Raw genomic sequence first — 21,229 nt, 5'->3', positions numbered from 1 at the left:
CTGAAGAAAACATTGAATCGGCGAAGCAAATCGTGTTGCAAAATCGTTCTGTACCGATTAGAGAGATTGCAGTGTTGTTGGGCATCTCTTATGGGTCAGCCGAACACATTTCAACTGATGTTTTGGGTTTAAAACGCGTCGCTTCTCGGCTGGTGCCAAAAAAGCTGAATGCGCCGGCTCACACAGCGTTGGTTGTGTCGCAGTTTTTGGCCAAAAACTCAACCAATATCATCAACTAAGCACCGTACTCTCCAGATATGGCCCCGTGTGACTTTTTCCTCTTCCCCAGACTCAAATTGTCATTGCGGGGAACGCGTTTTGAGACCATAGAGACCATAAAAGAGAATTCGATGCGTGAACTAAAGGCCATACCTTCGGCGGCCTAGAAAACTTGTATGGAAAATTGGAATGATTCTTAGCAAATACGAGAACAATACATGTGCTCCCAAGCGTAGTAGCTTCTGAAGCAGCAGATTTCTTATCCAACTTCATATACTTGCTGATGAAATCAAGAATTTAATATTATCTTGTTTTGAGGCATCTATATTGAAATCCTCCACTACTATCATCGGCGTATTTTTACGAGAGTATAAAAATGGGGCGTACTTGATTTCTTAACCCGCATAGAAACATGAAATATACTTAAAAAACTTTTTAAACAAGTGTGGATTTTTAACGGTGTTAAGAAATTATTTTCTTTCGCCACATTTAAATCAGTAATTTTCAGGATAAATAAAATACAGATTAAACTGTATATGTGGCAACCCTGCTTTGCACGGCATGTTTCGAAGCGACACCTAACTAGTATATAAAGATGTACATCAATACTTCCATTTTCGCATTGCGTGAGAGCGTTTCCGTCGTAATTGAATGTGTAAGTGACGGCGCAAACTTTTTCCAACTTCCATTTTGATGAATCTGATGTTTTTGGTAGGAAATGGAGAAAATTAAATTGATTCTTAATGATGATCTGTGGGACTGAAAAGCGCCTTGAATTGTCACGACCAACAGGATCTGCATTTAGAAGTAAATCAAAGTATGCCGTGTTTTTGGGAATAACAACTCAACTGTGATTCAGTTGAATTAGTAGTGAAATTACTGCAATATAATATATCTTTACTATATCTTTTGGCCTGTTAATTTGTTAATAATATATTTTACACATCTTTTGGTTTTCTTTTCATAGTTGGTTGGCTTGACAGTATTGTAAACATCATCAAATACGATTAATTAGCGTTACAATTTAATATAAACATATGTTACAACTTTTAGTTTCGTGTGCTGAAGTGCATAATAGACATAAATTATCATGATTTTTTACTGTGTAGTATCTTTTTTGAGCTCAAACTTTCCATAGTTTATATCGGAACTCTGAACATTGCTATATAATGACGATTTCTTTATTCTCTCTCTCTCTTTTTCAGATGTCGTTCATACTCGTTTGCATCAGAATTTACAGACGACTGGTTGTCCTGGATAAGGAAAAAAAACATTGAGCTAAAATCAAAAGAATCTTATTGCAAATCTCGACAAGCGGTATTTTACTACCGCCAGTAATTCCAACAAACACAGTCGCTAAATGCGGCAGCCTCGACATCTGCTATCGGGTTCCATACTTTTCTCACTAAACAGAAGAGGTCAGCTTATCAATAACAATGAATAGCAAGAAGATTCCATCACCCTATGAATTTAACGAACAAAGGGAAAACTATCAACAACCGTGATTCTGTGGCCATATTCACTTGCTTAAGGCACTGCGGAAGGCTTAATCTCAAATCAACAACACGTGAGAAGAAATTCAATGACTGTACAATTAGGAATCGCAGAAAAAATATTTTAAGCGTTAAAATGTTTTCTTTGAATTGTAGGAAAACACAACTGCTCGCGCTGACGTCACAGTCGTCCAGTTCCTTGATTACTGCTAATCAAAAAATTCAGGCACAGACCAGCGAATTTTCACGGTTTACATACCAGAAAAGCTTTAAAACATGTTTAGATAACAATGTCAAACACACTACAGACTGATCACAGAGCCGGCGACAAATTGTGCAAGATTGCTGCATAAAAGTTTTAGGAAACGGCATTCAGCGAGCTACTATTTATGCATTCGAAGTATTTTTGTTCCCCACTCTGACGCTAGTGAAAAAAAAAATGTTTCACAAAGAAAAGTGAACTTAAATCAAGCACTCTTTGATGTAACAAAATTTTAATGTAAAAATTGCGTTGAATACTAGATGCAATAAAAAATATGACAGTGTTAGAGTGTAATGCAGGACGCGAGGCGCTGGTTTTCAAAACTGGTTCTTTTTGTGTTAATCAAAATCTAGTAGAATGTCAAATATATTGCAATCAATTTGTTACTGGTTACGTTTTTGTGAACACATTCATTTTTATGTAGCATACTTTTTTATTATTCGTTGAAGATGTACTTTAAGAAACAAGTTAATTAAATGCAAGTTATAGAAAACGAAAATTCATTGTACTGAAACTGAAAATTCAGCAACAATTCAGCTATTCAGTCGCGTGTCAATCGGGTACCGTTGTATAAAAAAATGTCTGCACTGTGGTACAACCATAATAAACTATTTTCGTTTATATCAGCCATTACATTATTACATTACTATACGTGAAATGCTCTTTGATGTGTGAGTGTACACAGAAAGCATCAATTTTACAAGATTCTGATGACACAGAATGAGATTCATGGCTAAAATTCAAAAGTTCTTACAGAATCCATCCTATTTCTATGCTCACACATAAGCTTCACATAGCCATGCAGAAATAGGTTTCGTCCCAGTAAAACCGCAGACATGTTCCAGGACCATCTTTCTGTTGCCAAGCACATACTTTCAAGTTGGATGTAAAATCAATGGAAAATTTTTTTTCCGGTACCTTTTCTCTCTGTACTTCCGTGAGGCAAAATGTAAATTATGCAGTCAACATGTTTAGTACATAGATCTTTTATGAATGCGACTATGCCATTTGCAGCAAGAATTGGAGAAGAAAAAAATCGAACGGCAACAGAAAAGATTATGGTGCATTAATTTGTGCTTGGAATTCAGTCGAGAATTCAGGCAACGGGAAAACAGGATGATAAATAAATAGCCATGATTAGCTGTGCAATAAATATTTCGAAATCCCCTATCACAGTACATTAGTACGTGTCATAACGTAGTGGAATTCCCATTCATTTTCGCCAGCCTGTGGCGATATGTTCATATTTCGGAGATATTCTAAAAAATCGTCATTCCAATTCTTATCAATCCATGGGTGTGAGTATGTGCTCCTTTTCTGTAGTTTTAAACTGAATTATCCTCCAGAAAAAATGGAACGGAAATTGTGGTTGCCAGTACCTGTCCATCATCTTTTGACATAATCAGTGTGTTTGCCCTGTGCATGAGCAACCCATGAGTAATCATCACTGTTTCGCTTCAAACCAAAGGACATAATTTACAGCCACCGAGAATAAAATATGATTATTACTGAAAACGGTAAATAAAAATAAACCAAAACAATCAGAAACAGTATAGAAAGTGCCAAACGATACACATAATTTATTTCTCATTCGGCTAGCCTCAGCCACTTTAACCGCTGTTGATTTCATCCCGAGCAAGCAAACAAACTTCTGTATGAAAACCGCACATCATAAACCCACCCCCTTCCCAAACACATGACAACATTGTAAATGGTACACACAGGCAATTGCATTGTGGTTATGCACAATACTTTTACTTGGTGATGATTAGTTTCGTTTCGCTTTCGTTCGATGGTTGACTAGTTACAAAATGGAGATCTTTCTGACCAATTACAATTGTTTACTTAGTGGAAAACAGAGCAACAACAACAAAAATCATTGAACATATATAGTGTATCGTTAAAGCAAACTGTAAGCAAAAAATCAAGAATCAACGCACCAATTAACTTTCCTATACGCGCACTTTTCCCAGTTTAAAACCAAATTTCGCCACCGGAGTGAAACCGTTATATGAAACAAAACAAAAAATCCCTCCTGCTAGAAATCACATTACGCGAAACAAAAATCAACAGCCAACCAACCACGCTAAATAAAAAATAGAACAAAGGATCTCTTAATATATATATTTTTGAATATTCATTTTTACCTTTCATGAGAAGGACTCACTTGTTATTGTAAGCAGTGAAGAAATGCAATTAGACAACCAACAGTAGAATGGTAATAATTCGTTTAACAACAACACATACAATTTAATAATACAGCTACACTAAACAGACACATACATGCATTAGTAATTAGAATTCTATTAAACAGTGTACGTAAGCAGATTTTTGAGGTAAAGATTAGCTTGGTATACTTCACGAAGACCTTTTCTTCTCTATCTCTTTGATAAACGAACTGACACTCGAAATAAATGAAGGTTAGGCGAATGCAGATGAAATCCCAGTTGAATTTATTAAAACTTTCAAATAAAATTTAAACGAAAATGGAAACGTTAAGAAAACGGAAATTTGAACACAATTTACATCTAGATTTTTTTTTATTTTTTGAACGTGACCGTATATAAACAAATAACAACACTAAAAGAAATATTTATATGTAAAAGTGCGTGCATTTGTATTTGTATTTTGTCTCTTTGAATGAATAAAACTTAAATAATATAAAAATCAACACAAAACGGATAGAAATCAGAATTGTGAAAACTATTGAAAGCAAATAGTAGAATGTATGCGACGGAGGTGATAAGAGAAATACCAAAAAAAAAATACAAGAAAATAAATCTAAAAGTCAGAAACCGTAACAGCCGATACCATGCCTACGAATCAAGAGCAGACATTTACACACACACATACATACATACAAATTCTCCTTTTCTCGATCATCAAAGACATTAAAATTGTAAAAAAAAAACAAAATATCAAGCAAAATAAAACCAAACCAGCAGCAGGCCAAGGCATTCTCCGATACAAAACAGACACACGCTTACGCTCCGAAAAAAGTAAAAAAATCAAGCCATAGACAAACCAACTCGCAGCTGCAATACGAGAATCCATCTATTTACCTGAAACGTCGCCGCCTGTCGGTTGTGAGGCAACCGCAAACAAATTTCGATACAGATTTGGATCCATCTACGCGGCCAGTTGGCGATGATCAGTTGGATGATGGGTTGCTGCCGCTGCTGCAACCTGCGCGTGTATTTCCGGAAAAAGTTCGCTAGGTGAAATACGTCCAAACGAAGCAAAAACATGGTAGCGCAAATAAAAAAAAAATGAAACAAAATGAAGGATCGAAATTTTTGGATTTGAAATGGTGCGTTTTCGTCGAATAGAAGGTCTCTGTGCAAAAACAGTTTGAGTAATGACCTACTACTACAATAGAGAGAAATATGTACTAGAGTAAAACAGCACTGAATCGAGCGGGTACGATGATGATGCATACAGCCGGTGTGCAAAAAAGAGAATAAAACAGAAAATCTCAGATCACTTAAGGACGAAATGTCAACACACACATAATATTAAATTTAATATTAAATTATATATAAACATGGAAAAACAAAGGAAAATAAGAAAATGCAGAAAATATTTAAGAGTAAATTGTTTAATCTAGTCTTCAAAGGTAATTAAAGTAATTAAAGTAAAATATAAAAATATGATGAAAAAAAACAGAAAAATGAAAACAAAGAGCAAGAAAAAAAACTATTAAATATGATTAAAATAATTTTTGAAGATATATCAATGAAAGATGAAAGAAAGCCTCAAACGGATCCCTGTCTTAGACCTACTGAAGAACAATTATGTCTGCCAGAAATGAAAGCAGGCATTCTCTAGCAGTATGTCGTTCGAAATTTGTCAATACATAATCTGGCGTTGTCGGCAGAGAATTTCGTGGATCAGACTTAGTAGTTCAGTTTTTATTCTCGGAATATTCTCATCGAATTCAAGAATGCAAGAATACGTCGTTTTTCATTGCCGTTTTTGAAACCTTAAATCATCAATCATAGATGTTTTCAATAGAAATTTTGTGGTTTCAATTATGCTAAGTGAGATATACAACATAAGGATATTAAAATCGTTCGATTTCGACTCCACACCGGTTAAAAGGAAACGGTTTTGAATAACTTTTTTTTGGGTTTTCCATTTAAAAGAAAGAAGAACGACTTTGTATGTAAACATTTACGAATAAGAATGTCTTTATTTTGAGTGCTAGGAACTCTAGTTTTGAGTTAAACTCACTCAAATTGAAAAAAAATTGTTCCATATTTTGAGAAAAAAATACTCAAATTTTGAAAGCTTCGTCTCTTAACTCAAAAATGAGTAGATAGGTGGTAACTCAAGTTTAGAGTACGTACACTTTTTATGAATTTGAGTGGTGTGTCACTCAATTTTGAGTTGTATTGAATGAGGGTGTTTGTTTTAATAATCATTATAAATCTGTATAACAATATTTTGTTTAGAAAAGCCTTGAATACTTTAAAAAAGGAAGGAAGCGTTTTGGCCAGCAGGGGGCTTTATAATACTTTCCCCTATATTTTTTTCTCCATCACACTGTTGCATTGAACTCAATCTCCCTGCTGGATATCACCATAAATCAAATAAACATAGATTTCCCAGTGTACTAGTAATGTAAGTGAGCAACCCGTGACACCAAAAGCACCGTCTGGTGAAGAATGGGTGCGTAAATGCTCTTAAAATGCATGCAAAAAGTTGCCTGCGCATTTAACACAACCACAGTAGCTAATGGAAAAAAGTACACCCGTTTGTCACTAGAGGTGCTGTTAGTGTCACCGTACAGTGAGAAATCTATGTTTATTTGATTTATGATATCACTCAGTCATTTGAACGGCCAGTACAACGTACCACTGAAATGGTCCACTCTCGGGCGCATTTGTATATCTGCCCCTCATTCATTGAACATAACTCAAAATTGAGTGACACACCACTCAAATTCATAAAAAGTGCATGTACTTTAAACTTGAGTTACCACCTATCAATTCATTTTTTAGTTAAGGGACGAAAGTTGTCAAAATTTGAGTATTTTTTACTTAAAATTTTAAAATTTGAGTGAGTTCAACTGCACAAAAAAATGAAAAAAATGGTCACTCACTTTTCTCAGAGATGTCGTGACTGATTTTTTACAAACTAAGAAGCAAATAAAATGTCTTGAAATTCTTTAAAAAGTCCCCGAAAAGTTGATCCAGATCGGACTTCCGGTTTCGGTATTACAGTGTGATTAGTGAAAAATTTTCAATTTCATGAGTATGTTTTCACAAGCGATGACGAAACGAGGTGCACATTTTTATAAAACTTGCTGCTAAATTCATCTATCCCAAGTAGCACATGTAACTTGTTCATAAAAAATAAAAATAAAACAGATGCTGCATACTGGTCGCATGGCAAACACGACGGAACAATTCGTATTATGATAGTGACAATGGAGTCAAAATAATGTTACGAATTGACATCTCATCATACTAAGTTACCTACAATAAGTTCCATAGTAACTTTCCGGTAATCTAACTCTTACGATGTGCTCGCATTGACTGTTTTTAGTCGCCAACTGTTTACCGTAACAAAATGTGACAGTGAAAAAGTGACACACTATAAGACAAAGTTAAGTAATGATTTCATATCGGTTACCGTATTCGTTGTGATGGAACAAAGAAATAAAATTACAGTGTCGGTTGAAAGCTTCCGTACATTATCCCGGACAATAATATTAAATCAATAAGTAGAATAAGTAGAAAATTCCTTCAGTTTAAAAAATTGGCTGGAGTTAAGTCTTATACGCTTATACGCAAATTTTTTGTCGGTACATGTGCGAAGCAAACTTGTTTCGTTTTAGGAGATACATTCGCACTACCATAAAGAATATTTCTACACTTTGTCACGGTAGTGTATGTATGGAAAAACTTATGCCAATGACTACCATTATGACTAGGGAATGAAATTTTAAATAAATTTGAAAAAAAGTGCTATTTATAATTTTTGCGATTGGTCAACTGTTTTAACTTTGATATATGAAAAACTAATATTAATCACAAAAAAGTTCTAACTGAACACATTTCGACATTTTAGCTGAAAAATTTCATATTACGGGAATAAAAATATGAATACTATTTTATATGTCAATGTTCTGAAACCCAAAATGTCGAAGGGGCGCACGTTTTCAATAAGTATAATGATCAACTTCACCATAAATATCGAATAGCACTTAGATTTCGAGTAGATACAGTGAGTTTAAAGAATATTGAAATCTATATTTTAGCTCTCATTATCGGATGCCAATTTTTGGTCGTAAATGTTGAATGAGAAAAACATCAACAAATTGTAACTTGACACAAAGTTATATTTTCTGTTTCATTGTGACTGATGAGCACGCTGAATCAAATGAAATATTCTTTACTGAGATGTTGTTTGGCAACCCTTGGTAAGTCACACAAGCTCCGCCTCTTACGCTTTTCAGGTTACATAGCAGCAGACCCTGTCTGCTTGGAGCGATCTCAATCTTCAGTTCAGCAACGCCATCGCACGGCGTCTCATTCAACATGTCATGTCAATTGTATGGGTGCACAGCCCTGCTATTTTGGCGCGCACGAATTTGACATTTCTCTCCTCTACTTCTATGTATGAGATTCGATGCGGACTCACCTGAGGGCGACATGCTCGCAAAAAAGGATGTTGCCAATGATTTGTTCGGGAAATGTGAGAGCTGGATATCTTGTTAATATGATGTCTTTGATAGCAGTTATAATGCACGTTGACAAGTCTTCAACTTGTTCCATGAATTTGTGTCATTGAAGTGTAATAACGTGTGCTACTTGGGGCAACTTACACACTTATTTTCGGATTTTCAGTTCGGTAATATTTTTACTGGAAAATCTGTCATTTTTATCAAAAATACTGAATAGTCTGCTGTTCTTATGAAAATTGACGTATCCAGCATATTTTGTTACCAAAATTCAGCTCTTCAAAAATATGTACTGAAAATTTGGCAATTATCTACCGAACTGTCTTCACTTTGAAATTATTCGGTAAATTTAATAGAAATCTATCATGCTGATCGATCAGTAATTTATCGATTTTTAGCGAATTGTTCGGTAACGAGTACCGAATCAATTAGTAAAACGCAAGCACATAGCACGCCATATTGGTTTTTGTATACTGTGATTGAAGTGAGTAAAATGGAATATATATTGAACAAAATCCAATCTTTGAATGTATCGTTTTTTTTAATTCCGTCTTGTTAATACCATCACAAAGAACGAATATAATATTAGTATTAATTAATTACGCTGTTATATCTGTGGATTTATATGTGTTATTCCAGGTTGATGGCACGTTTCCTGAGGTTAATTCCTATATCCCGATACTACATTACAAAGCTGAAGGAGGAGCTATTATTTGGCGCGACCCTCAAATTCCAGTAGAGGGAGATATTCTGTACTGCTTCGGATTGCTGTGCCAGTGTTTTGAAGTATTCAACTGTAAAAGCCATCCTGCAGATAAACTGTTTTATTTGTTCATTATGAACACTTTATATGGTATTGGAACTCTTACTACAACGGGTGAAAACTTTCGCCGAAGCTATGAGATGAAATAAAATTAATGTTTTTAAAATCAAAAATAAAACGGACTTAGAGCAATCAGTTGTTCAAGATATTTTTTTCCGAAATTTCAAATGAAATAATTTAGTCATTCAAAATTAATTTTCTGCTGCACTGAACTGTAAAAATTACTGATTCAATCAGTTGGTTTAACCGCTGGTTCGGTAACTTTTCGATCCTCATCAACATTTGCTGACCAGTACAGTTAAAAATGACAATTCGAACAAACTTCAGTTTTACTGAACGTTCGTCATTTAATAAATTACTGAACAGATTACCGTACGTTCATCTGTGTAAAAGTCGGTAAAATATAGCTGAAGTCGGTAAAGAAAACTAAGTGTGTACACACTACACACTTATTTTCGGATTTTCAGTTCGGTAATATTTTTACTGGAAAATTCGTTATATTTATCAAAATTACCAATTAGTCTGCTATTCTTATAAAAAATGACGTATTCAACATAATTTGTCACCGAAATTCAGCTCTTCAAAAACATGTACTGAAAATTTGGCAATTATCTACCGAACTGTCTTCACTTTGAAATTATTCGGTAAATTTAATAGAAATCGTGCTGATCGATCAGTAATTTATCGATTTTTAGCGAATTGTTCGGTAAAGAGTACCGAATCAATTTTTAAAACGCAAGCACATAGCACGCCATATTGGTTTTTGTATACTGTGATCGAAGTGAGTAGAATGGAATATATATTGAACAAAATCCAATCTTTGGATGTATCGTTATTCGAACTATTCAGTAAGTAATATGATTTACTTTCTAACATTTCAGTTTTACAATAAATGGATGCAATCACTTGTTTTTTTTGTCGAAAGGCAGTTTCAGGTTATGTAGAAGACCTTGGATGCCATGGCCCTTTACATATCCGAAATCGCGTTTTACTTCCTGACGCTGTACATTACGACTATACATTTTCGAAATATAATATGCGTTATAGTCGGTCCTGGTCTTTAAAAAGACATATTTTGGGTAAACATCCCCGAGAACCGCAATTTCTCGTGAATTCTCCGTCATTTCAATCTGCATTTGAATATGCGGAACTAGCGGATAATAGTCAGTAGATTTAATTAATGAAGACACTAAACATACCGAAACGGATGAAATTAAAAATTCTCGTGGCGCTGAAGGAACAAAGTTAAACGGTATAATTCAATGATTAAAGGTAAATAACTGTATTTTTGTTTTTTTTTTTTAAATTCCGTCTTGTTAATACCATCACAAAGAACGAATATAATATTAGTGTTAATTAATTACGCTGTTATATCTGTGAATTTATGTGTTATTCCAGGTTAATGACCCGTTTCCTGAGGTTAATTCCTATATCCCGATACTACACACTTAAATTTTTTAGCTGAGTCTCGGCAAAAAAATGCCGAGATTCGCACAGCCGAGTAATCAGTAATCATCTCGACAAAAATAAAATTACTGAGCGTCTCGGCACCCTCAAATTTGACAAACGTCAAATATTGCCGAAATCGTCAGCATAAGATTTACTGTTTGCTCAGTGAAACGTTCACTGAATATTCGGCAATCCAATAAAACGAAAAAATAAAAAAAATAAATAATAAATCATCAGTAATTAAAAATCTAGTCAATTAAATTTGTTTGTAATTTCTCAACATTATAAACACGCCATTCAGGATCAAAAATTCATTTTATTAGCACTTAAAGGAGACTTACAAGTTTGTTGCCAGTAGTGCTTAATGCCTCTACCTAAAAACATGTAGCATAAAAAAAGCGGCGTTTCCAGATGCGGCCACCTTGAGTCGAGCTGGAAATATGAAAATAAAAATATATATTGATTTTTTGCTAACAAAAATGTTCAATATTTAATTATGCATAAACGGTATTGTTCAAAAAATAAACTTACTTTGGTCTATTGAATTATTCCATGCATTGGGTTATTTTTTCGCATACCCTTCAAAGTTTTGTCTCGAGAACGCTTTGAGCCCCGTGTTGGGTGTTTTTCCCTTATAATCGCGAGTGCTCTGATAAAGTCGCTTTTTATAAAGCGAAACATGTCACTATATTTATTCAATATTTTTACTTGCAAGTGGTTCTACGCTTCTTCGAAGATTATCCATTTTTTCACTCGAGAATTTCATTAGAAAATAATCGCACAATGCGAAGCGAAAATGTAACGCGGCAATAAATGACAGCTGTCGTGCTGAATCTCGGCAACAGCTAGCGCATATTCCGAAATCTCGGCAAACGTCTCTACTGATGTCGGCATATCTGTGGTTTACTGATAAATTCAGCAAGCAATTATGCCAAATTTCGGCAAAGTGAAGCATTTTACCGAAATATCAGTGAATGCATTTAACGAAGTTCAGAAACATGCGTATTGATTACTGAGCAATCAGAAAATTTACGTGTTGCTGATCAGTTTCGGCATTTTATTATGCCGAGCTCAAGAAATGGTTTTAAGTGTGTACTTTACAAAGCTGAAGGAGGAACTATTATTTGGCGCGATCATAAAATTCCAGTAAAGGAAGATATTCTGTACTGCTTCCGATTGCTGTGCCAGTGTTTTGAAGTATTCAACTGTAAAAGCCATCTTGCAGATAAACTGTTTTATTTGTTTATTATGAACACTTTATATGGTATTGGAACTCTTACTACAACGGGTGAAAATTTTCGCCGAAGCTATGAGATGAAAGAAAATTAATGTTATTTAAATCAAAAGTAAAACGGATGTAGAGCATTTAGTTTTTCAAAATATTTTTTCCGAAATTTCAAATGAAATAATTTAATCATTCAAAATTAATTTTCTGCTGCACTGAACTGTAAAAATTACTGATTCAATCAGTTGGTTTAACCGCTGGTTCGGTAACTTTTCGACGTAAAACAAATGCTGACTAAACAGAAATATTTACTGAATCCTCATCAACATTTGCTGACCAGTACAGCTAAAAATGACAATTCGAACAAACTTCAGTTTTACTGAACGTTCGTCAATTAATAAATTACTGAACAGATTACCGTACGTTCAGCTGTGTAAAAGTCGGTAAAATATTGCTGAAGTCGGTAAAGAAAACTAAGTGTGTACGATTTTATTTCGCTGTTCGGTAATTTCTTTGACGAAAACTTTCGGTAAACATCAGAAATAATCGAATTTCCGGTATACGAGTTTTAGTTTACCAAAAATTATGCAAAATTTTACAGTACGATCAGTTGCACGCAAATTTTTTTTTACAGAATTCTGTTAAAAAAAGCACAATCGATACGGTAAATATGAATAGTCGCCGAGTACGGTAAAAAACATACCGTCCGCACAGTAAAATAATTTTCGATTACCGAACTTCGGTAAATATAAAAACCAACGAAAACTAACTGTCAAACAGTAACCATTTTGAGAATTTTTAACGCGTAGAATTGAAATCATTCTAAAATATTGATTTATCGAGTGAAGATGGAACAGGTAATTTCGTCAGCGGTTACAGGAGGAAGACGGACGCCTAATTGAAATTTTCTTACCAATATTTGAATTTTGCAGGTAATAAAATATTTTTTCTGCCGGAAGCATATCCCTGGGTATGTGTCTGAATTACATCGACACGTAAATAACTGTTGTATCAGCGTTCAGAATATTAAATTCTTTCAGTGTAACTGCGCTTTACTATGAACTATTTATCTAGATATTATGTAACATTCAATTAGTGTGTTTACGACAATGACTACCTGAAAATAAAAGATAAAAGTATGGTCTGAGAAAGAGCCGGTCTCTTCTTCGATTGGACTTCAAGCAAACAACATGTTTTATTTAACAACTACCGAAACACCCGAAAAGTTCTTTCCAGATAATTATTGTTTCGGACATAATAAGTGGCGACGAGAAAAAGTGTTTTTTATTGCGCGTGTATGGTTGTAAGCTGCGAGTAAAGATTTTCGACGTGTGAGGAATATTTATGAAACGGCCATACTCTGTGTGTCAGAGGAGGATATAGTGGCATGAGTTTTCTTTTTCAACGGCAGTGGCTGTGAATTTTTTTATTGGTAACGGAAAAGGTTCCAGCCAGAAAGTTAATAAGTGTACGAATTATTGTTCGAATTGGAAGTGTTTCATTGCTTCGATCACTTTTATTGCGACGTCAGAAACACTAGTTTAATTTTTCTTTCCATTGGTAGCGGAAAAAGTTCCGATCAGGAAATTGGTGAGTGTTCAATAGTTGTTCGACAGAGGAAAGGAAGTACTCAACATTCAGTGACAAAGCCGAAGTGACGATTTTTGTCGTGAATACGACTTACTTTACTATGGGGCGCCTTTTCAAAATTTACCCTCTGAGAGAGTGATAAGTTTTTGATCGTGAATATCTTCTGTTGTATCTAATGAATCAACATAATTCTTGCAACATGCCATCGGAAATATGATCACAATTTTATGATAAAATTTTCAGTTGTGTGACATAATCTTAAATAGTTCAAAATTAAACTTTTCTTTAATGTTTGGTACAAACGAGTGTCAAAGAGGATAATTCATATGGCGCGTTTGCCTTTCTCGTATTTTGGAAGCTCATAGCTCAGTGATCTGTAGAAGGATTTATATAATCTAACTACCAATAGAATCGAAAATTTTCAACTTGAACGTGTATTGCAACAACATTGAAGTTTTTCAATAGTACACTATTGAAAAAGCTGTTTGATTTAACCCATGACAGCACCAGCCAATCAGAACGCGAGATGTCTGCATCTATACAAGAGCATCCATATAAAAGTTGAGTGCTTCATTTTTCCTACCATTTGCTGAGCATCTGTTCCCGAAACAAGACACACGAGAGCAACATCGTGGACCTGTCGTCTCACTGTTTCCCGTTCTGCGTACAGGAATTCTGAAAGGCAGCCGAAAATTCCAGCAAATTCAAATAGCACTTTTAAGTGCTAAAAATAATCATAAAGAATTAGTTGAATTTTATCGCTTTCCTACCATTTTCCGAGCAACTGTTGCCGAAACAAGGCACACACGAGAAGTTAAATTAATTTGCACCGTCACTAACACATTCAATTACGAACGGCAATGCGAAAGAGGAAGTGATGATGTTGAATACATCTTTATACTAGTACACAAATATGCCGTGCGAAAGAGTTGCCAAGTACAGATCAATATGTATTTTTTTTTTGTCGTGAATTCTTTAGTATGGGACGCTTTTTGATCATGATATCTAACACATTCAATTACGACAGGACAGTAACGCTGTCTCGCAATACGAAACAGAAAATTTTGATTTAGAAACATCTTTATACTAGTATACTTTATACAAATTATTAGAACAAATGTTTTCACTTGATTTGCGCATTCTACTTTCTAGGCGTATCAGAACTGGCTAAATTTAAAGCAATCCTAAATATTTCTTTATCACAGTTATGTGGTCGTCCTGAAAAGGACGGGGTTTTCAACTCCTCGTCGTTACGGATGGACAGCTGCAGATGGCGAGGGATGATTTTCGTTTTCTTGTTGTCGCGGGCAGCATTACCAGCCAATTCCAACACTTCGGCAGCCAAGTACTCCATCACTGTCGCCAGATAGACCGGTGCACCGGAACCGACACGCTCTGCGTAGTTTCCCTTCCGGAGCAGACGATGGAGATTTTGCCAACTGGGAACTGCAGACCAGCACGGTTCGAGCGGGACTTTGCCTTGCCCTTAATTGTTCCTCCTGTGTGCGTGTTTCCGCGTGAAAATTCCACAAGAAGCTGTTAACCGTTAGACAGCCAGTTCAGTATTACTGACTGCCGCTCTACTAACTCTCTCTTTTATATCGTCTCACTGTTTCCCGTTCTGTGAAGGGGAGGTCCGTACACCGCTACCAGTATAAATTGAAATGTGATGTGAGAAATAGCGTCATTTGAGTTAAAGCAGCTACTCTGTACGTACGAGACACCGTCAGAACGATGGCACCGTAAACAGGTAGAAAAGCAGATTTGTACCGTCACTAACACATTCAATTACGAACGGCAATGCGAAAGCGAATGTTGAACACATTTTTATACTAGTATGGGACCGTGTAAAAATATGCCATGCGAAACAGGGTTGCCATATAAACAGGTTAATCTCTTTTATTATTATTATTATTATTATTATTATTATTATGATTATTATTATTATTTTTATTATTATTATTATTATTATTATTACTATCATTATTATTATTAGAATAACTCTTGCATAGCGAAGATCGTCGATACATTTCAGACCAGCCCATTGCAATTGTCTCGTACTGAAATTTCGAGAAGAATCAGATATCTTCGAACTTTGTAGCATCAATAAAAATAAACTACAAATTTGTCGTACCTAGCCTGCTATATTAGCAAATTATAAAAGAATTGTTTCAAGTTTGGAATATATAGTTGTAGAATAGTAGCTGTTTAATGTAACTAATCTGTATTTTAATGTAGGTGCATCGCTTCAAACTCTATTAGTGAAAAAGAGGAAAGCTTGCACAATTCATACAATCAATCAACTAACTGATATTCGGAAAAGTGATGGGAGCGTATCAGTTTTTTCGTATTCACGACATCCTGTTATGTCTCTGACATTACCCATCCACCTTTTTGTATGTAGAACGCCATTTTGTTCAGTAGCGTCTTTTTGTTAGTGTAGACAGTGGATTTCTTTTGATGAGTATTGCCGAGCCATTTCGGAATATGACAAAGCATTGCAGCTAACTGGCTAAGAACAATTCCAATTGAATATTGTTTGCTTGGTTGGATCTTTTAGAGGTTTTCAAGGCTTCGTTCAACGATTGTCACAAAGATTGGTGACATAAAAGTGAAGAGATATTCACCAACTCTTAAGGAAAGGAGTGTGGTGATGGTTCTTCGAACAACTAATAGATTACCTAATATGTGGGGCCGACTGAACGGAGGGTGGATGCTTTCACCTTTGACACAGCAACTGTCTGTGACTGTACAAAACGCTAACGATGTTTCGGAGTTCATTGGGACAGCCATAACGGAAACAAATAGGAAGGTGAACTCACCGAAGCAAGAATCAAAATGGAAACAATTCATTAGATGGTACAGATATATAATTGTAATTGTGTATTCTTAGTTCAATGATTATAATGGTTAAATGTATTCAGATTGTGAATTTTGTAATATCTCCTTAAGGGGGAAGAGCTGTTGTATCAGCGTTCAGAATATTAAATTCTTTCAGTGTAACTGCGCTTTACTATGAACTATTTATCTAGATATTATGTAACATTCAATTAGTGTGTTTACGACAATGACTACCTGAAAATAAAAGATAAAAGTATGGTCTGAGAAAGAGCCGGTCTCTTCTTCGATTGGACTTCAAGCAAACAACATGTTTTATTTAACAACTACCGAAACACCCGAAAAGTTCTTTCCAGATAATTATTGTTTCGGACATAATAATAACAACATGAAAAAACACATATAATTGAAAAAACCGACTGAAATGTCCACTTTTGCGGAAACAGTGAACGTTTTCTCACCTACAGATGAGCAGTATGAAATTTCAAACTTCGACCTTGAAATCAATGGAGAAGAAAATATTACGCTGGATGAACACATTTTAAGTTTGGGTATTTGCCAAAAGACGACTGGAGCTAAATTTTTTCACACTTTGCAGTGAACAATCACGGAATACACATTTTCAAAATAGCAAAGCGTAATCAATGAATGAAAAATTATATTTATTTGGAAAATCCGAAATCCTTTTAAATTTATTTTTAATTTCAACCAAAGCAAAAAAAAATTACCGAACCGTCCGTTAGTTAACATCACTGAACTTACTGAATGTTCGGTAGTTGTTTGACAGGTCAACAAAATTTCCATTACCGAACGCTCAGCAATCAATTGAATTGCCGAACTGTTTACCGAACGGTTAGCTGTTGAAAATTCGGTAAAATATTACCGAATTCTGCGAAATTTGTGTGTATCGTGCTACTTGGGTAACGGGTTTCTCATGAATCAAAGACTAATGTACAAGGTGCTGAAACTTAGTAAAATTTGTGATAGAAGGGAAGAATTTCTAACCTTTGCAAATATGCCAAAATAAAGAAGAGAAAAACACTGGTTCATCATATAAAATACCATGTATTTGGACATACACTTTTTGCCTAACTGTAGGGTGATTCTACAACGATAAGATTGTTTAAGGAAGATAAGTCGAACGATCATTTGTGCCAACCGCTGTGCATGTTGATCGAGCTGGTAATATCAAAGATTATTGATCCTAGAACTACGGAATGAATCACCGGACACCGTTCTACATAAAGTCAAAGTTGGCATCGTCAAATGGAGCCTGATTCGGATTTGGGTTAAGATTCGGACGTTGTCCTCCCATCTGTCCCATAGGATTTGGATTCCCCATAGCCATCTGCTGACGAAATTGTGGATTTGGTTGCTGCTGTAGCAAATGTCTCAGCCCCGGATTGTTGGATAAAACCGGTCGCATCATCCGCTGATTTTGAAGTCCAACGTTCATCTGTATCAGATAAAAAAAAAAACGATGTAAATTTTGAATTTTGCGCTATTTTCGATATAAAACTACCGCCATATTTCCCATGGGACCTGCCATGTTTCGCTGTTGCTGCTGCTGCTGTTGTTGTTGTTGCTGTTGTAGCAACATTTTATATTGCTCTTGTTGCGACATTTGCATACTTGGATCCTGCATCTGCTGCTGTCCCATTTGACCGTAGTTATTGAATTGATCCTGCTGCATCTGACCAATTGGTTTCATTTGCTGTAAAGGTAGGACCCAGTTCATCTAGTTTAGATTCGATAAAACAAACTTACATTGACCATCCCTCCCATGCGAGGACCTTGCTGCATACCACCGGGAACCATTTGTCCAGGACCGGGAACCATCTGTCCCGGACCCGGTCCCATAGGTCCTCCCATCATTTGCTGATTAGCTTGTTGTTGTTGCTGAACTTGCTGCTGTTGTTGTTGTTGTTGCTGCTGCTGCTGTTGTTGTTGAACAGTCATACCGCCTTGCGGCCCTTGCATACCCATACCCGAGCTTTGACCGGCTTGCTGTTGGTTCGCTGCTTGTATGGATTTGTTTTGCATGATTACCTTTTTCAGACGATCGACAAAAGCCGCCTGATTGTTGGGAATGAATCCCAGATAGGCTTTCTTTTCGGCAGTGTACAACAATATCAAAACTTTAATATCGCAGCTAGGTGATGTCGTGAAGTGTACACAACCAGCCTGTAATACAAGTGCATAGCAAATTAGAAGATAAATGATCAACAGCTTTCGCTGGATACGTACGAATCCCGAACCCATCACTTTGGACAACGCATCAAGAGCTTCGCAAGGTGAAGGAATAAAGACAACTGTCTTTGATTCTTTTATGTACTGTCCACCAGCGCTTCCAACTAATGCTTTTGGCATCAGTTGCATAATAAGCCGAGGAGGCCAGTTGTCTGCTTTGCTAAAACCACGAAAAATAGAAAAAGGACGAATCGCATGAATAACTATATAAAAACCAACTTCATAACATTCGAATTTACGAGGCATACATTCAAGGGCAATACTAACATCTCCGGTTCACCATCACGAATGTTGGCCGTAACAGAACACGGCAGCTGTCGAGTAATTTTCGCCGCATCATTCTTATTCGGTTTCTCCAACCACTCCAGTGTGCCACTCCAGATGCGTTCGCGGGGAGGTTGATTCGAGCCCGGTTGAACCATCTGTTGTCCAGGACCCGGACCGAGTTGCTGCTGTTGAGGTACTCCTGGGCCTCCTCCCATCTGCTGCTGATTGCCCAATCCCCCTTGTTGTTGTTGCTGCTGCTGAAGCTGCTGTTGATTGACACCAACCATTTGCCCAACTGGACCACCCATTTGTCCACCCGGTACACCCATTGGATTTTGCATGTTTTGGTTTTGCATGTTCGCCTGCTGCTGAGCTAGCATTTGTTGCTGTTGTTGTTGTAGCATGCTTTGCTGTTGGTTGGGTTGACCCTGCTGTTGCTGCTGGAGGCAGCTATTGACGAATTGCATTCTTAGCTGGGGATTGTTCATTTGGTTCATTTGTTGCTGGGCATTCATCGAGTGCGGAGGAGTTGTTAGTTGAGAGATAAGCACCGAGTTAGTTTGAGCATTATTTCCAACCATCTGATTTTGAGGTTGCTGTTGTGTTGGATTTCCATTCATTCCTCCTGGTTGCATAAAGTTTCGTGCTTGCGCTTGTGGAGGAGCCATCCAACGCATCTGTTGCTGCTGCTGCTGTTGTTGTTGCTGTTGTTGTTGTTGCTGCTGCTGTTGTTGTTGTTGCTGCTGCTGCTGTAGTTGTTGTTGATAATTCATGCCTCCAACAGTTTGCTGATTTGGCATTTGGTTGACAAACATTTGATTATTCATATGACCCTGGGGGAAATTCATACGGCATTGTTGCTGTTGTTGTTGCTGCTGTTGCTGTTGTTGTTGTTGAAGCTGCTGCTGCATGACTGCCTGCTGATTTGTCATAGCACTTCGCATTGCCGGATTGTTGCTCATATTATTCATGTGATTGACATTAACGTTATCGATGACGTTCTGAGCAGCAACCTGCTGCTGCTGCTGTTGTTGTTGTTGGTTGGGATTGGGGCTTGGCATACTACCTGCTTGCTGCTGGTGATGAATATTACTTGCCGGTGGACTAACGGGGCGTTCTTTCAGACTAAATCCTTTGAGTAGTACCAAATGACGCGGATCTTTGCAGTAATTTTTTGTACTAGATGAACTTAAGTCGCCTCCTGATTTTTCGAAAAGTTGGAACAAGATTGGAATTTTCCGTGGTGAAATGATTGACAAATTAATATTTTTCTCCTGAAACAGAGACACTAACTGTTCTACGTTTTTGTTGTCATAGGCGTAGCATTCTGTAACGCACATTAAATATGGGGAGCTGGCCGCTATCAAAATGCAATATTTGTGTACTTTCATCCCATTCTCTCGAAGTTCCTCAAAATCATCAAAGCATACCAGCGCTGTAGCAAGACCTTCTGCGAGGTTTGCATTAGATTCACTTTTTCCTCCACTTAGCTCCAGTTTGTCGATAGCACCTAGCACTTTGTTTGCACTGTTGTATGGTCCGAAAGTAGTACAACATATTCCCGGTAAGCTCTGAGCGGTTTTGTAAACCACAATGCCATACTGATTCCCATTTTTATCCGTGGCATAGCAATCACTCCGTTCTTCGGACACAGGGCTCTGAGAAAAATACTCCAGTGTAGGAATAATGTAGTTACTCCTCATGTCATTAAGGTAGGCCCCGTTGATAGCAGTACCTTCGATTACAAACAATATTTCCGATGACATTTTGGTTGGATTAGTTTCACAGACCGGCGAAAATAAATTCTCAAAATATATATTTGACACTAAACATTCATAACATTTAAAAACTTTCACCGTCGATCAAAGTATTTCGTCTGGAATACTTATTATTTCACAAATAAAAAAAAAGTATGATATTGATGATATAAAAATCAAAACACAGAACGGCAGATAACATAAATCTATCGGTTTGATTCCGGTTATCATTCGTTTACCACAGAACCGTTTCTGAATAAAAAAAACAAATCCAACTCGTTCCTAATTCCAGAGAATAAAATAGAATGACAGATAAAATAATCGAATGGAAAACGAAACGCGCAGAGTTTATGACGAATAAGAGCCAC

The 21,229-nt window shown here is 36.3% G+C and overlaps 2 protein-coding genes across 10 annotated transcripts in view; one reads left to right on the top strand and one right to left on the bottom strand.

Moving 5' to 3' along the window:
- The window catches only part of LOC131425850 (calcium/calmodulin-dependent protein kinase type II alpha chain), a 132,191-nt gene extending 126,499 nt beyond the window's left edge, over window positions 1–5,692 (top strand). For 7 of the 8 annotated variants that reach the window (XM_058588077.1, XM_058588076.1, XM_058588075.1 and 4 more), the window contains one exon: window positions 1,425–4,892. The gene's annotated coding sequence lies outside the window, so the exon portion shown is untranslated. Of the gene's footprint in view, window positions 1–1,424 lie in introns of all 8 variants that reach the window. The other variant, XM_058588079.1, reaches the window with a different exon arrangement.
- An 11,940-nt stretch (window positions 5,693–17,632) lies between these two features.
- Window positions 17,633–21,138, bottom strand: LOC131425849 (mediator of RNA polymerase II transcription subunit 25). 2 transcript variants are annotated; one of them, XM_058588070.1, is made up of 5 exons: window positions 19,105–21,138; window positions 18,835–18,997; window positions 18,355–18,771; window positions 18,110–18,301; window positions 17,633–18,043 (listed from the first exon to the last, which is right to left on the bottom strand). In XM_058588070.1, the coding sequence occupies exons 1-5, from the start codon at window positions 20,868–20,870 to the stop codon at window positions 17,825–17,827; spliced, it is 2,757 nt and encodes a 918-aa protein (XP_058444053.1). In that variant the 5' UTR covers window positions 20,871–21,138; the 3' UTR covers window positions 17,633–17,824. The 2 variants fall into 2 exon arrangements, with proteins under 2 accessions (XP_058444053.1, XP_058444054.1); XM_058588071.1 differs by having other exon boundaries at window positions 18,110–18,280; window positions 19,105–21,137.
- Between the last annotated feature and the right edge of the window lie 91 nt (window positions 21,139–21,229).

The sequence above is a fragment of the Malaya genurostris genome, chromosome 1, assembly GCF_030247185.1.
Source record: "Malaya genurostris strain Urasoe2022 chromosome 1, Malgen_1.1, whole genome shotgun sequence".
NCBI classification, from domain to species: Eukaryota; Metazoa; Arthropoda; class Insecta; order Diptera; family Culicidae; genus Malaya; species Malaya genurostris.
This window is presented reverse-complemented; position numbering and strand designations above follow the sequence as displayed.

Bases quoted from the DNA above. Each gene is read 5' to 3' on its own strand.
- LOC131425849 (XM_058588070.1), bottom strand. From the start codon at position 20,870: ATGTCATCGGAAATATTGTTTGTAATCGAAGGTACTGCTATCAACGGG. The intron at 18,772-18,834 runs GTACGTATCCAG...CTTGTATTACAG, and splicing joins AAGTGATGGGTTCGGGATTC to GCTGGTTGTGTACACTTCAC. The intron at 18,044-18,109 runs GTAGTTTTATAT...TATCTGATACAG, and splicing joins GTCCCATGGGAAATATGGCG to ATGAACGTTGGACTTCAAAA.